Source organism: Rissa tridactyla, chromosome 7 (assembly GCF_028500815.1).
Source record: "Rissa tridactyla isolate bRisTri1 chromosome 7, bRisTri1.patW.cur.20221130, whole genome shotgun sequence".
Lineage (NCBI taxonomy): Eukaryota > Metazoa > Chordata > Aves > Charadriiformes > Laridae > Rissa > Rissa tridactyla.
The window spans coordinates 44,238,597-44,254,945 of NC_071472.1; the positions used below are offsets into that span (position 1 = coordinate 44,238,597).

General features: G+C 52.6%; 2 protein-coding genes across 4 annotated transcripts; one reads left to right on the top strand and one right to left on the bottom strand.

Moving 5' to 3' along the window:
- Positions 1-5,997: 5,997 nt before the first annotated feature.
- Positions 5,998-8,914, top strand: LOC128913131 (fibrinogen-like protein 1-like protein). Of its 3 annotated transcripts, none has more exons than XM_054210200.1 (3): positions 6,001-6,258; positions 6,768-6,896; positions 7,831-8,914. In XM_054210200.1, exons 1-3 carry the CDS (start codon positions 6,255-6,257, stop codon positions 8,457-8,459), a joined length of 762 nt encoding a protein of 253 aa, XP_054066175.1. In that variant the 5' UTR covers positions 6,001-6,254; the 3' UTR covers positions 8,460-8,914. The 3 variants fall into 3 exon arrangements, with proteins under 3 accessions (XP_054066177.1, XP_054066175.1, XP_054066174.1); XM_054210199.1 differs by having other exon boundaries at positions 6,002-6,258; positions 6,765-6,896; XM_054210202.1 differs by lacking the exon at positions 6,768-6,896 and having other exon boundaries at positions 5,998-6,258.
- Positions 8,915-12,739: 3,825 nt separating this feature from the next.
- LOC128913188 (fibrinogen-like protein 1-like protein) lies at positions 12,740-15,908 on the bottom strand. The gene is made up of 3 exons (XM_054210324.1): positions 15,785-15,908; positions 14,743-14,862; positions 12,740-13,513 (listed from the first exon to the last, which is right to left on the bottom strand). The coding sequence occupies exons 1-3, from the start codon at positions 15,786-15,788 to the stop codon at positions 12,879-12,881; spliced, it is 759 nt and encodes a 252-aa protein (XP_054066299.1). The 5' UTR covers positions 15,789-15,908; the 3' UTR covers positions 12,740-12,878.
- Between the last annotated feature and the right edge of the window lie 441 nt (positions 15,909-16,349).

Here is a 16,349-nt window from a genome sequence, read left to right on the forward strand (position 1 = left end):
GAGATATGGGGGTCTTGGGCTTCATACAGAAAAACTGGGTACTGGGCAGTGTGTAGGAAGTCCAAAATATAGTTCTGACCCTCCTGACCCTTCATTTCAACAGCTAGCACTGAGGGAAGTTCAGACTGCTACCTGTAGGAAAGCTTTCTCTGGATACCTATGTATCAAAGATACATACCTTTGTATGTCATGGCCGCTATGGATGCCAAGTTATTCTCCTCTGTTTCCCTAAAAGCTGTCAGTGCTGGTTATGATTGAGGAGCCTGAGCTGCAATCTCTGGGCTGAAGCCCAAGCCTGTGCTCTTCCATCACACAGAGGCCAATCCTGACCCCAGCAAGGACCTCCTCTTGCAGTCATCTGGTAACACAACAGAGCCACCGTGTGCTCATCCTGGAGGCTGCAGCTCACATGTCGCATCAGAGGAATCCATTAGGAACACACTGTGGTTTTGTGGTCCCTGCCTATTCCTGTGGTTGGACTCGATGATCTCAAAGGTCCTTTCCAACCATGAAGATTCTATGATTCTATGATTCTTCTGCTGCTAACAAGTGGGCTGGGTAAGGCGGTGGGGGTGGTGGAAACCACACTACTTTCGGTCACAGGTTGTCCTCAGGTGTACAGCTGTGTGAAGCAAAGGGAAGGGGACGAAGCTCTTCCCACCCTGAATGCTGATGACAGGAGCATACACAACTGGCAAAGGAGAGTGGCAAAAAGATGCTGCCACCAGGCGTGAGCTCTCCCGTTCTCTCAGACCTCTAGGGCTTTTTTCTTGTCTCGGCCACAGGCCACGACAAGGGCTGGAGGGGCTCAGCGCAACATAGAGCCGGTGAGGGCAGAAAGGGAGCTGGTTTGCTGCAGTCCCACAGTGGAGGGCTTGCTACATGGTCATCTGCTACATGGAGTTCAGTGACCCTGACCTCCAGGACCTTGACTCCTTATTGCATGCTCTGGAACCATTTTGGGGGGGCTTAGCTGTACAGCAGCAGTCCAGACAGCCTTGACGGAGCTCTATCATGGAAGCCATCAGCGGCCAAGCACAAAATCCAGTTCCTGAGACTGTCCAAAGGGACTGACTCGGGGGAATGAGCCCTTATGGCCCACTGCGGGTTGGGGCTGACTGAGGGTCTCAGTGATGAGACAGCCACACTGGACCCTCCCCAGAGACAGAGGCAGTTGTCGGGCCTGGCTATCATTTTTTGAGAGAAGGCTGGCAGTGCATCAGAGAACGTACAAGACTCCTCAGAGGTGGTGTTCCATGGCTCTGCACCACCTACCTTGCAACCCAAGCAGAGGAACCCATGGAAGTGGGGGCCACCAGCCCACACTGATCACCCCAAAAGCAAAAAAGTAGATGGAGACAGGGGACATGGTTTTATTATATATGTTTACATCAGGTTTTTTTCTAATATATTTCCTGCAAACAAGCAAGAAATCAAGCAGAAGTAGCAGGCTTGTGTGGATAAGCAAGGAGTTCCTGAGTAAACTCAGACTTACAAAGGAAGTGTTCAAGAGAGGGAAGTGGAGTATGATGGCTGATGGAATAAAGAGATACTGTCCAATCATTCAGGGATGGGGCTGGGAAAGCCAAGGCTGGCCTGGAGTTAGATCTGGCAAGAGGTGTGAAGGGCAGCAAGAAAGATTTCTACAACTACATAAACAAAAGGTATACTAGGGAAAACGTGGGTCTGCTGCTGAATCCCTGTTCAGAGGCTCTGGTGACACAGGACATGGAAAAGGCCAAGGTACTCAATGACTTCTTCACTGGTATATTTACTGGGAAGACCATCCTTTGGGAATCCCAGGCACAAGAGATCAGCGGAAAGTCTGAAGCAAGTAAGACGTACTCTTGGTGAAAGAGGATCAGATTAGGGGATCAGGGAAAGAGGATCCAGTTTGCTTAAGCAAACTGGACATACAGAACTCCATGGGCCCTGATGGAATGCACCCGCAAGTGCTGAGGAAGCTGGCAAATGTCATTGCAAGGCCACTCTCAGTATTCTTTGATTGATCCCGGCAACTGGGAGAAGTACCTGAAGACTGGAGGAAAGTAAATGTCACTCCTATCTTCAGCAGCAAGAAGAAAGACCCAGGGAACCACAGGCTGTTTAGTGTCACCTTGATCCCTGGGAAGATGACGAAACAGCTAGTCCTGGAAACCATTCCCAGGCACATGAAAGACAAGAAAGTGATCTGAAGTAGTCAGCATGGATTTACAAAGGGGAAATCATATTTAAGTAACCCGGTAGCCTTCTACAATGAGGGACTAGCATGATGGAGGAGGGAAGAGCAGTGGATATTGTTTACTTCAATTTTAGTAAGCTTTTGACACTGTCTCCCAAAACAGCCTAACAGACCAACTGGGAAAATATGGGTTAGATAAGTGAACAGGGAGGTGTACTGAAAACTAGCCAAATGGACAGGCCCAGAGAATGCTGATCAGTGGCACAAAGTCCAGTTGGACATCAGTGACCAGTGGTGTTCTCCAGGAGTCAATCCTGGGGTCACCCATCTGCAAGGTAGGTCTGCAAAAAAGGACATGGAGATCCTGGCGGGCAAGAAATTGAGCATCAACCAGCAATGTACAGTCGTGATAAAGAATGCCAACAGCATCCTGGGCTGCATTAGGAGCAGTGTTGCCAGCAGGTCAAGGGAGGTGATCCTTTCCCTTTATTCAGCACTGGTGAGGCCATACCTGAACTCCAGTTCTGGGCTCGCCAATGCAAAAGATACATGGACATGCTAGACGAAGTCCATCAAAGGGCCTCAAAGATGATTAAGGGACTAGAGCATCTCTCCTTTGAGGAAAGGCTCAGAGAGCTGTGACTGTTCAGCCTGGAGAAGAGAATGCTCAGAGAGGGATCTTATCAATGTATATAAATACCTGAAGGGACAGAATGAAGAAGTAGGAGACAGACTCTTTCCAGTGGTGCCCAGTGCCAAGACAAGAGCCAGTGAGCACAAACTGACATACAGGCAGTTCCATCTGAACACAAGAAAACACTTTTTCACTGTGGGAGTGTTCAAACACTGGCACAGGTTGGCCAGGGAGGGAGCCTCCATCCCTGGGGATATTCAAAACCCAACCGGACACTCTCCTGGGTGGACTGCTGTACCTGACCTTTCTTGAGGAGGTGGTTGGACCAGGTGACCAAGAGGTCCTTTCTCATCTTGCCATCTCATCCCAATGAGACGGCAAGAGAGGCTGTCACATTGCTACCTGCCTCAGCAAACCCCTTGTTTCCCCAGTGCCAGAAAACATCCTACTTCAATGGCAGCAAAGAGGACCCAGTCAGGCCATGCTTCTTAAGGTGCCACTTCACACTACCCCCTGTGCTCACCCTCCTGGATGGGAACACCCTCCAAAATAATCCACTGGTTGAATCAAGGGCCTCCCATAGGTTTGTGGCCTCTGAATTTGCCCAAAGCACCCAGACCCTTACCTAACTCACCCCAAACACTGTCACTGTTACAGATGGGAGAACGCATGCTGGGGCCATAAGTCCAGAGACCTTGGAATAACTGTGGCACTTGAGCACTCAGAGACTCTATCCTTTGGCCCTAGTTATCAAAGTACAAACCTGTCTTTAACTGGCACTTGGGATCCCTGTGCTTCCCTGTGGGAAGAGAAGACCCAGATCGCAAAGCAGGAGCTGGCCTGAGGAGTCATCAGGTGTTGCTTCCCCATCACAGGGCTCTGCATGGGTGGTTCCAGAGATTCCCTGATTGTGAGGGCTGGCCGATGCCAGCACGCTTGAGTCCCTTCCCCCTTCTCAGAGCACAGTTCACTGAGTTAAGGAGTTTAGCTAGCCATCTCCAAAGTCAACTACTTCACTGAAAAGGGCTGTTGTGAAAAAAGCTAGAAGTAAGGACCTGCTCCTCCTTCCCCTGGAAAGCTGCTTTTAAGCTGCGCCTTTACCACTGGCTACCTGGCAGCTGTGCAGCAGCTACATCTGCGCCCAGTCTTATTCCTTCAGTTCTGCCCCTGATGGGACCCACTGACCCGACCTCCAGGCTTGACTTCAGACTTCCCTGTCTCTGCAGACATGCTGGGTCTGTGGACTCAGCAAGCAATGGACTGTCACTATCTCCAGACCGGAGTCTTATCCTGACTTTCTACTGAGCATCCTGCACAAAGAGGTGCCTGCTGCCCAGGACCCTGCAATGGTCTCTGGGGTGACAGGATTTGCAAAGGGAAACAGGGTGCATGAGAAGGCAGTGGAGGGCTTGAGGAGCACCTGAGGGCATAGGGAGGGCTCTGGCATGAAAGGGGAAGCAGATGTAGGACACTGGGATGCACCGCAAAGAAAATGGGGGGGCTCTAGGCAGCACCAGCAGGAAAATGGAGCAGTCTGAGGTGTACAGGAGGGAAATTGGAGGCATCCGAAGGTGCACCTTCTTTTGGGTGCACCAAAAGTTAAATGAAGTGATTCTTAGGGCATGAGAGGACCAAATGTAAGCCTCTGGGTTGCACCAGAGAGCAAAGAAAAGACCTTGGTGAGCATTAGAAGGCACATCAAAAACATTTATTCGATTCTGTGTGCATGCAGATCCCCTCCACACAGTCTTTATTCCCCGACATGCCACTCTGGTCCCTTCCATTCTTCTGTATGCATGCTCAGGCTCCCTCTGTTCCCCCCTGTGGACCCTCAGTTACCCCCCATACCCTTTTGAGTGCTTGTACATCCTCTCTTCTCCCCTACCTGTGCCTTGGAACCCTGCAGTTCCCATCCATGCATGCTCAGATCTCCTCCACTCCCCTTTGGGCACCCCCCAGTCCCTGCTATCCTTTCTGAGTGCCTTACATCCAAACCTTGCCCCGTCTACGTGTTTTCAAATTCCCCCTGTTCCCTTCTGGGTGCTTCTGGGTCTCCTCAGACTCATTCTGTTCACTTCCAAGCGCTCTCAGATGCTCTCCATTCCTATCAAGCTGCTTTCATACCCTCTCTGTTCCCCTCATTGTGCTCTCTTGGAACCCCTCCGCTGTCCTCCTTGCACAAACCGATGCCCTCCAGTCCCCAGCTTGTATGCTCCGGGGTCCCCCATTTCCCTCTGTATGCAAACAGATCTCTTCTGTTCCCCTCCTTGAATATGCAGATCTCCTCTGTTCCTCTCAGTGTCTGCTTTAGTGCTGACTTCTCCCCTTTGTGCACACTCACATCCCTCTTTTCCATGACAAGTGCCCTCAGATTCCGACTGTTACCCTCCATGAACACTCAGATCCCACCCGTCCCTTCTCTGGGTGGTCAGTTCCTATGGCTTCCACCATCAGATCCTTTCCAGTCCCTTTGCGCACTTTCAGTTCCCCTCCATTTTCCCTCCACGCACACTCAGATCCCCACCATTCCCTCTCCATGCACACAGGGTCAAGCTTTCTCCTTTCCCCTCTGTGCACGTTCAGACCTTGCCATTCCCCCTCTGTACATGCTCAGATCCCCGTTGCTGCCCTCCATCTGCCCAGTTTCGCTTCATTCCTGGGCAGACACTTGCTTTCCTCTGTAGCCATCCTGCATGACCAGTCTCCCAAACTACAGAAACCTTTTAGGCAGTGTCTTTCAGCAGGCCCATTCAGCTGCCTCCTTGCAGATCAGGACTGTGGCCCACTGGGGAATAGAGACCTCTCCCGCTTCCCCCAGACAGAGATCACCTCTGCCACAACCCTCTGCCTGCTGTCATGCAGTCTGGAAAACACCAACCGCTCCAAATACTGTCCCTCAACAGTCAGTCTCTCTGGGAGTCTCGGGGCTGCTCTGACTTCCCCACCGAGAGCTAGGCTGGGCTTATCAAAAGCACATTAAACAAGAACCAATTGACCTGGCAGCACCCTGCTGAAATGGTGGGAGGTGGGGACGTCCCCAGCGTTTGCTCACCATAGTGGTTGGTGACTGGCATTCAAGTGTTTATCTACTGAGCTGCACTCTCCAAAGCTCCCAAATATGCTGTTCCCAGGGGAAATTCCATCCAAAGAGCTAAGCACTCGCAGAAGAGACCATTCCAAGGACTCTTGCTGGCACGGGCGTTATTTTCTTTGCTGCTTGGGAAGCTACGCACCTAGAACCACAGGCACCTTCATCTCAGCTTGTGTTTTCTAAGGGCACAAAGGAAACCCAGCCTGATTCCCTCCTCCAGGAGAAAGGAAGTCGGGAGTGGGGCAGGACCCACTCACCCCACCCACTGCAGAGGGCACTACAAATGCCTCTGTGAGACCCGTCTCTCCACAGCTTTGCACTCCAGAGGGCATTCCCGCCTGGACGCCATGGGTGAGTACTGGGCTGGGAAGTGGGGTGCTCCTCGATCATGGTGGGACGAGCACAGGTAGGGCAGCCCAGCAACAGGAAGAGGCTCCGTGCACTGGTCCTTGCATGCCGATGGGGAGCAGTGGCACCCGTACCCTCTGAGGGCAGGCTCACCGGCCACCCCTTTGAACACCGGCAGTTTGTGCCCTGCTTTCTGGCTCACCCCAGCCAGTCCCCTGCTTCAGGGGCCAGGAATGAAACTTGGCTCAGTTATTTGTTGGGTGCTTTGTTCCACCCAAAACTCTCTCATGCATGACTTTTCAGGAGATAGTCAAGGGGAAAAGGAAAGGTTGTCTACACCTTGGGCAAAAGAGTTGGCAAGCTTTCCAGCTTGCACAGACCAGTCTGATGGTGCCCAGCATGCATCTCACATGGTCGTGTTACACTGTGCAGTGCTGGAGCCATCGTATTTCCCGCCTCTCTGGATGGAGGGTCACATCTCATCTTTTCTCCATCTTTTCCCTTTCTAGCAGCCCAGTGCCTTCTACTCCTTGCTTGCGTGCTGGTCTTGGCTGCCCCAGGCCACTCCAGGCATATACAAACCCTAAATATCTTCAAGAAATCTCCCTCCAACACTTCGGCGAGTGCTCTGAAGAAAACCAGTATGTAGCATCCAGTGGGCATTGCTCTCACCAGCCCCTTTCAGTTCCTTGGTCTGGGTCAGTCCTGGCTGGTGAACAGCCTCAGCCCATGCTCTGGGCCAGTGGAGGCTTTGTAAAATGATGCTTGGGAGAGGGTGTGTTATGATGTCTCAGATCCGAATCACTCCTCCATAGTGTATACAGGCAGGTGGGCTGGGGAGAGGTGGCATCAACGCCAGGCTTTGTCCAGCTAGGGAGAGGAGCTCTGCCCATCTGATAGGATGACCTTAACTGCAGTGGGAGGTCCTGCAGCAAGCGAGCATGGGGACACCACACCCGTCAGCTCAGGGGGCATCCAGTGTTTTGTGCTCATGTGCAGCCAGCTCCGGGTGGGGTAGGGCCCTATGCCGTCCCTAGCCCTGGCCCTGCTCCAGGATGGAGGATGGTGGATGTGAGGCTGTGTACTCAGTGCAGGCTGCAGTGCTCTGTGTGTGTGTGTCTGTGTCTGTGTGTGCACTGTCCAGACTGGTAAGGGTGTCTGTGTGCTTGAAGGTGTCATTTTATTCCTGTTCCCTCAGTCATAGGCAGAGGCAAGGTCCTCTTCACCTTCCTCCCCAACATGACCCTGTTTTAGTGACACAACCCCTTTTTCAGGAGATCCAAAGGAGCCCACTAGTGTCCATATCAATCTCCTAGCCTGATACCAGTATAGCCCAGTGGGTCTGGGGCCTTTCACTGGGGCTGCCTCCTGTTAGGTGTCCCATGTGGAAGAGGAACAGAGGGCTGAGGCCAGCTCACTCTCGCCTCCAGCCAAGCACATTGACCTCTCTGGGCTGGGACAGCTGATTATCCCCCAGGTACTCTGGCCAGATGTCCCTCTATCCTGCCACAGGGTGAAACATGGTCTTGTCCTGTTGCACAAGCTTTTTTTAAATCACCCTCTCTCCTGCCCCAGGTTGGCCCAGGGACTGCAGCGAGATTCCCACTGGCAGCCCCAGTGACGTCTACGTCATCCAGCCCACCGGACTGCACCCCATCGTGGTGTACTGCGAAATGAATGTGGCGGGCGGGGGCTGGACGGTCATCCAGAGGAACCGTCAGGGCACAGAGATCACCTGGGCTGAGTCCTGGAACACCTACAAGTACGGCTTTGGGAACGTGCGCACCGAGTATTGGCTAGGCACTGAGTACATCCATCAGATCTCCAGGCAGAAGGTCTACCAGGTCAGGTTTGTCATCTGGGATGCCTCAAACACCATGACGTTTGCAGACTACAGCCTCTTCAGCCTGGAAGATGAGTCCCACGGCTACCGGCTGACACTGGGAACGTACTCTGGGACAGCAGAGGATGCCATGGACTCAGACAATCCCAGGAATGTGCACAACAGCATGAAGTTCTCCACAAAAGATCGGGATCAGGACACTTACAGAGAGAACTGTGCCTCCCGGTCTGGGGGCGGGTGGTGGTACTCAGCATGTTATTCTGTACAGCTGAACGTGAAGGGGGGCATAACGTGGGGCAGCCTGTGCAACGGGAACTGCAAAGCTTCTGCCATCCTCATCAAACCAGCTCCGTACCACTAGTACTCTTTCCAGCTCCTGTCTGAACTGGGCACATGGTCAGACCAGTGCCCTGCAGGGACCCGTTTTGCTGGCTAGGGGTGAATAGGGTTGTTCCTGTACATCAAGAGCTGTTTTCTTCTCCTCTTCTCTTGAAAATTAGCAAAGCTTCCTGCTTTGTCTCTGGCCTTTAACTTGTGGTGGGGTTTTAGGGCTTATTATTCAAACAAGTCTTTATAAACTGTGGTTTCCAAGCATGTTCCTTCTGGGGAGAAAATTATGCTCAGAAACCTAAAAACCTCCTGATCCAACAAAGTCTTATTCTCTTTAAGCTTTGTGGGATAGATTACTTCAGCAGAAAAAGATCAGTCATCACTAGATAACCTGATCTAAGCTGCTCTGGGCCCAGGCAGGCCATGTATGCACCATATTCCTGCTGTAATCTGTGTTCACCCTGCAGAATAAAATTGCTTTCAGAATCTGCACAAACATTTGCAAATGTCCTTCTTTTCTTTGGGAGCTTCTCATAACTGCTGATAGCTTCTTGCCAGGAGTAAACCTGAGGCTCCTGGTGCAGTGAGAAAAGGCTTTCAAAGGGAAAATTTATCGTAAGACTCAAATGAGGAATTAAAGACAAAGCTTTCACTTAAAGAAGAAACTTGGGTTTCAAGGTGGGTATCTTTCAAAAAGGGAATGCAGTACCACATGGCCAAGAGCAAGCATTGAGGGCAGAAGGGAAGAGCTCGGTTCAGCCCTACCAGCCATGACCTGGAGCTAACCAGAGACAGCTGGCCAGGCCAGCGTCGTCCTGCCTTGTGAACCTTGTGAATGGTGGCCCAGGCCTTGGGAGGTGACTGGAAGAACGGACAGGGAAGAAAGGGCAACAGCACTACAAGGCCACGCAGCATTGCATGGTTGGGATATCTGGGGCAGGTTTAAGAGCTGAGGCAGCCTGGATTAGCTTGGGTCCATATCGGCTTGCTCCAGTATGGTGATCTCTGTGCACTGGATAGCTCAACAGTGGACATGGTACCCGTGATGTGGTCTCCCAGTGCTGAGCAGAAGAGAGTGATGTCCTGCTGGCTGTACTCTTGCTAATACAGCCCAGGATGCAGGTCACCTTCAACACTGCATTGCTGACTCCTGAGCAAATTGCTGTTTACCAGGAACCTGCAGCCCTTTTATGTCAAGCGTCTCCCCTCCATTTGCATCCATGCTGGAGTGCAAATGATTTTTTAAAGCAGCAGACATATCTCTCAGTCCAGAAATACTACTCTCAAGTCAGCGTAAACTGGGAAGCCTTTCTCAACTAGCAGCACCCTCCTACATTCATCTCACCATGCATCAGGACTGCAGGCCCACCAATGGCTCCAGGGCAGCGAAGGCTGGCTGTGCAGCCTCTTCAGGAACACGGAATCACGGAATCACGGAATCTTCAGAGTTGGAAGGGACCTCTAGAGATCATCTAGTCCAACTCCCCTGCTAGAGCAGGGTTGCCTAAAGCACATCCCTCAGGGCTGCATCCAGGCGGGTCTTGAAAATCTCCAGAGAAGGGGACTCCACAACCTCCCTGGGCAGCCTGTTCCAGTGCTCTGTCACCCTCACCGTAAAGAAGTTTTTCCGTGTATTTGAACGGAACTTCCTATGTTCTAGCTTGTGCCCATTGCCCCTTGTCCTGTCGCTGGGAACCATTGAAAAGAGCCTGGCTCCGTCCTCCTTAAACCCACCCTTTAGGTACTTGTAAACATTAATCAGGTCCCCCCTCAACCTTCTCCTCTCCAGGCTAAAGAGTCCCAGCTCTTTCAGCCTTTCCTCGTAAGGGAGGTGCTCCAGTCCCACAATCATCTTGGTTGCCCTTCGCTGGACTCGCTCCAGTAGTTCCCTGTCCCTCTTGAACTGGGGAGCCCAGAACTGGACACAGTACTCCAGTTGTGGCCTCACCAGTGCAGAGTAGAGGGGGAGAATGACCTCCCTCCACCTACTGGCCACAGTCTTCCCTATGCAGCCCAGGATGCCATTGGCCTTCTTGGCGACAAGGGCACACTGCTGGCTCATGGATAATTTGCTGTCTACCAGGACCCCCAGGTCCTTCTCCTCAGAGCTGCTTCCCAGCATGTCCGCCCCTAACCTATACTGGTGTTTGGCATTCTTCCTTCCCAGGTGCAGGACCCTACACTTGCTTTTGTTGAACCTCATTAGGTTCTTCTCTGCCCAGCTCTCCAGCCTGTCCAGGTCACGCTGGATGGCAGCACGGCCCTCCGGAGTGTCGGCCACCCCTCCCAGCTTGGTATCATCAGCAAACTTGCTGAGGATACACTCTGTCCCCTCATCTAGGTCATTAATGAATATATTGAACAAAATTGGTCCAAGTATTGACCCCTGAGGGACACCACTCGTTACAGGCCTCCAACTGGACTCTGTGCCGCTGATCACAACCCTCTGGGTTCTGTCACTCAGCCAGCTCTCGATCCACCTCACTGTCACCTCGTCTAGCCCATACTTCCTCAGCTTCCTAATGAGGATGTTATGGGAGACAGTGTCAAAAGCCTTGCTAAGGTCAAGGTAGATGACATCTACGGCTCTCCCCTCATCCAGCCAACCCGTTATAACATCATAGAAAGCTATCAGATTGGTCAGGCATGATTTGCCCTTGGTAAATCCATGCTGACCACTTCCAATAACTTCCTGTTCCTCTATGTGTTTGGAGACGACATCCAGAATGAGTCGCTCCATTACCTTCCCAGGGACAGAGGTAAGACTAACCGGCCTGTAGTTCCCTGGGTCCTCCTTCTTGCCTTTTTTGAAGATTGGAGTGACGTTAGCCTTCCTCCAGTCCTCAGGCACCTCTCCTGTTCCCCATGACTTTTCAAAGATGATGGAGAGTGGTCTAGCGATAACATCTGCCAGCTCTCTCAGCACTCGCGGGTGCATCCCGTCAGGGCCCATGGATTTATGAATGTCCAGCTTGGCCAAGTGGTCTCTGACCCGGTCCTCCTCAACTAAGGGAAAATCTTCCTACGGCCTTCCTTCTACGGCCCTGCCATAGCTCCCAGGGTGCCCTGGGACCTCAGTTACATATCTTGACCTGAGAGTGCCAAGTTGTTCAGGATTCACAGCCATAAGCCTTCCTTGGGCTCAGCTTTTCTTCCAAAGACAGAGGAGAGGAACCATGACTTCTTTCAAGCCCTAAGTTCAAACTTCTCTCCACCACAAAGGAGATCCATAGCCACATTCCCTCTCTGTGTCAGAGTACGATCGGACTGACTTACCCGCATCTCTCATGCCCTCAGGGAGCCCACCACCCTCTCCACATGCCAATCCATGGTGGTTTCTTCCCTTTCCCAGTGTAGAGCAACCACACAGCCATGGACAGGGGCAAACTATGGGCAAAGGTTTTGCAAAATACTGGGCTTTGCTGACTCTGTTAGTTAATCATAGCCTTACAGCCACGGTTCAGTGCGCAGCGGCTGGAACAAGTGATCGGAAGCACCATTGTGTCCAGAGGCCTGAGGACCAAACCACAGACAGAATTAGGTACAACAGCTGTGTTCAGCTATGTACAGCAACCATACCAAAGGGAGAAAAGCTTGTGCTACATGCTGATGCTGGGGTCGTCAGCAGCAGGGAGAATGCATGTCAGGCCTTTCACTGTGGAACATTGAAATATTTCAGGAGAAAAAAAAAAGCTAAATCGGCACAAACGCCCTGCATGCCGCAGCAGCTCTGCACCAGCTCAGCCTGGGAGCAGAACCAGCTCCACAGTTGACCTGGCCCAGCACTGCCTGAGCAAATCATCTTCAAAGTAGCAGCCACCACACCAGCCCTGGGAGAGGTGAGCTCTGCATGTCCCAGGGATATCTGACATCCCTTGGGCAGCTGTGTCTCCTTGCCCAGGAGAGGACCTGCATAATACACCTTCTTTCCCCCAGGTCCACCACTCTGAGGTCTGGACAGAGTGATCCCCCCACGCTTCCGTGCAGTGTCACAGCAGCAGGTAGACACAAGGCAGCAAAGTCTGGCTCCAGGGTTTATTGCAGCTGATTTCTCCCACCATGGGTAGCAGAGCTGTGGGGCATGTGGGGCCCGGGGAGGGAGCAGGGCCTGAGCAAAGCAGGAATAGACGGATTGCACAGGGAAGGGAACTTGCACCGTTTCCCCCTCCCCAGGACAGGATGGGCGCACCCACCCCAAACCAGTGCCTGCGTCCCAGTGCTGGCCAGCACCGTGGCACTGGGCGAAGCTGCCCGCATGCCCAGGGCTCCGGGCGATTGCTCCTGAGCCCCGGAGCCGCTGTCTTTCAGCTGGTGGTGGTGCAGGAGCTGCAGGCAGCGCAGGACGTGCACTGGGGCTGGCGCAGGGCTGTTGGCAGGCATGGGAAGGGGGCACTGAGCTGGGGATGGGGCACTCCCGCAGGCTCCCGGGGGGCTGGGCACTGCAGCATGGTCAGCACACATCTGTGGGTTTGACCAGGATGAGGGAGGATGCACAGTCGCCATTATCGCAGAATCCTGGCCAAAGGATTTTTTTTTTGGCATTGAGCAGGACGTTCTGGCACTTGTCGTACCACCAGCCCCCGTAGCTGTTGGCGCAGTTCCCGCTGTATTGGTCCTGGTCCCTGTCGGTTGTGCTGAACTTCATGTTGTCGTGTATGCCCCCCTTCTTAGGGTAATAGCTGGTCAGGTAGTCATCCCCATCACCAGAAAACCGGCCCAGCCTCAGTGGGTACCCACTAGCCTCACTCTCCACCCTGAAGATGTCGTACTCGGCGTAATGGGTGATGTTTGCTTTATTCCGCACGATGAAGCGGACCTTGTAGGTGCCCTGCTGCGTCAGCAGGTGCAGGTACTCGGTGCCCAGCCAGTGATCACCCCGCACGTTCCCAAAGCCATACTTGTAGGTGGTCCAGGATTGCTTCCATGTGATCTCAGTGTCATGAGAGTTTCTCTGGACAACAGTCCAGCCCTTGCCTTCGGTGTCCATGTCACACCACACCACCCGTGGGGGTGACCCTGCTGGCTGGATGACGTACACCCCGCTGGGGCTGTTCTTGCGAAGATGGCTGCAGTCTGCGGGGAATCCTGTGACAGCAGCAGTGGCAAACAGATGGTGGGGTGGGAGAGAGAAGGGTCATATGAGTCTGTCAGGACAACAAGGAGCTCCTTGTCCTGGGAGTGAGGACTCAGGACAAAAAGGGCTGGTTTTATCTGTGGTCTACTCCACAGTGTAGAGTAGCTTTTCCGCAGCGCAACCAAAGGTCTCTAAGTCAGTGGCCCTGGTAAGAGCCCTAGAATCTATTTCTCATGACTTCCTATTTCATTTGGAGCCTTCTAATGCATCTGGCTGAGAGAAGAGGGAAAAAAATCTTCCAGGTGCCAGTGATGTCCTCCAAGTATGTCTGGCCCTCACACAAGGCCCTTGATACATTAAGCTGAGCTCTTGCAAGGATCAGAACTGTCCAAAATGCTGCACTGACTGAGGATGTGTAATGAAAATTTATGTTTTCCCTGGGGGTCATGGTATTGCAAAAGAATCATAGAATGGTTTGTGTTGGAAGGGACCTTAAAGATCATCTTGTTCCAAGCCCCCTGCCCTGGGCAGGGACACCTCCCACCAGCCCAGGTTGCTCCAAGCCCCGTCCAACCTGGCCTTGAACCCCTCCAGGGATGGGGCAGCCACAGCTTCTCTGGGCAACCTGGGCCAGGGGCTCATCACCCTCACAGCAAAGAATTTCTTCCTAAAGTTCTACCTTGATTTCATAGGCATTTCTTCCTCCAGCTTATTGCAGTTTATCTCTTAGCAGGACTGATCTGTCATGACTTACTTGCTAAACTCATTTGCTGTCTAATTTTTTTTCTTGTTTTTTGTCTGATGAGGGACAATTTGCTGTGGGTAATTCCAATTCAGCCCATGAAATTTTGCTTTTGTCAGGCACACGGGCCTTGCAGGGAGTGTCAACTTCCCTTGCAGGGAGGAAGGGAATACTCCTAATCCAACAACAGCTGAAAAAAACCCAAAATGGTGGGAGGATCTCTCCTAGAACTGAAGTGTAAAAAGACATAAGCACCAGAGAGCAATCCCAGCATGGTGCCACCAAGGGGATGAGGATGGCTTGACAGGTGGCAGGCTGCTTACCTTACAAGCCACAGCCCAGGGGTTTTTGTGAGAGTCCTTATGTTGCGCATCAGCCCAGGTGCATGCTGGCTTTCCTAGCACTTAGCAGACCTGACTGTCAGTGCTGAGCTAGGGAGACACTATCCTGCTGTGCCCCTCAGTGCCCAGTCCGTTCCCCCACCCACTCCATACTCACCGCTCCGGGAGCCGGCAGTGGGTGCTGCTGGGCCAGCACTTGCGCAAAGGAGAAGCATCGCCACCACTGTGGGTAGGAGGACAAGGTCCCCACGGAGCCAACTTGTCCCAGCCTGGAACCCTGAGGAGGAAAGGGCCCACCATTAGGATCCCTGGGCAGCCCCCTCTGCCCTTTCTGTTGGCCCCCGGGGAGCTTGGACCAGCGGAGGCAGAGCCACAGGGCACAAGCAGGACCAGGGGGCTCCTGGGGTGGTGGGAACTGCAGCTTCGGTGCACGCTCTGCCCCTGCAGGGGTGAAGCAAGGTGAGAAATGGCCTTGTCACCCTCCTGATCAGCCCCTTCCCGGCACCAGACAGAAACCTGCAGACCTGTTCTCGGAACCTGCAGCCCAAGGGTAGCTAAGAGAGGACAAAGACACAGCTAGATCTGGGGAGAGCAGTCTGCCAGGAGGGAGGTATCCAAGAAACAGTTCTTTTTGGAGTGATCATGCTTAAGCCTTTTATATAAGCCACTCCAGCCAGATGACAGCTAGTGGGAAACCAGATACAAAGGATGTATTGGACAGATATCGTCTCCCAAGCAGACAGCAGGAAGTCTCCTGGGCCCACATAGTGACACAAGCCCAAACCCTCTGTGCTGGCCACCAGCACACTCTGCACCCTGCACAACTCAATTACTGGGGAGATGCCATCATGCCTGGGGAAGGACTCCTATGCAACCACATGCCACACGCATTGGTCAGTAAGGGAAAGGACCAAGTTTAAATCTAGGTCTCCACATTAGCCTCTCTTCATAGGACATGGGAATACAGGGCAGAGGTAGCCTGGGGAAAGCACAAGCTGGCACCAAGCATGTGTGTAGTTTGGTTCTTTGGTCTTGCAGCCCTTCTGCTACCAGGGAGCCTGGAAGCATGCCTCACCCAGGCAAGGTCGTGGCTGCTGCCCTGCTAACTATCTTGGGCCTTTGTATACTCACCCTGGTCAGATCTTGTTTGAGCCCAGCACCACACATGAATGCAGTGTGCCACTGGGAAGATAACTCACCCATCACAACAGCACAGCTGAGCAGAGAGCAGGAGTCCAGTAGTGTACCCTCCCATGCCAAACTTTCCACGGTGACTTTATAGGCACTGCACACACCCACTTGTGTTCGCACTTGTTGTTTGTAGAGGCACAAGGAGGCACTTGCAGACTGTGACTCGAGCAGTTTTCAGATCCCATGACAGCACAACTAAAGCCCCTGAGGGGAGGGAGGCATGCCTCTCCAGCCAGAGAAGTATAAAATAATCGGCTCCATGATGAGGGATTTCAATTATTGACTCTCCCAGCTACAAACACTACATATGAATTGCTCACTTGGAGCAAATTCTGGAGAGCCATGATCAAACTGAAGTGGAGAGACCTAGCTTTTTAAGGACATACACCCTGAAACTGGCAAAGGAAGAGAGATTAGGTCTCCTATTTTGCCCAGTCCCAAGGTGACCTTGGGAAGATGAGGACAAGTCCTCAAGAGACATTCCTGCTTGCTAACTCTCTGCTGGAAGGTTTCAGGATCAGTCATTGGGCTGGAACCAGTGTCTAGCAGCCAGAAGTCACTGTATATATAGTG

Bases quoted from the DNA above. Each gene is read 5' to 3' on its own strand.
- LOC128913131 (XM_054210199.1), top strand. The intron at 6,897-7,830 runs GTATGTAGCATC...CTCCTGCCCCAG, and splicing joins GAGTGCTCTGAAGAAAACCA to GTTGGCCCAGGGACTGCAGC.
- LOC128913188 (XM_054210324.1), bottom strand. The intron at 13,514-14,742 runs GTGAGTATGGAG...CTGCTGTCACAG, and splicing joins CACTGCCGGCTCCCGGAGCG to GATTCCCCGCAGACTGCAGC.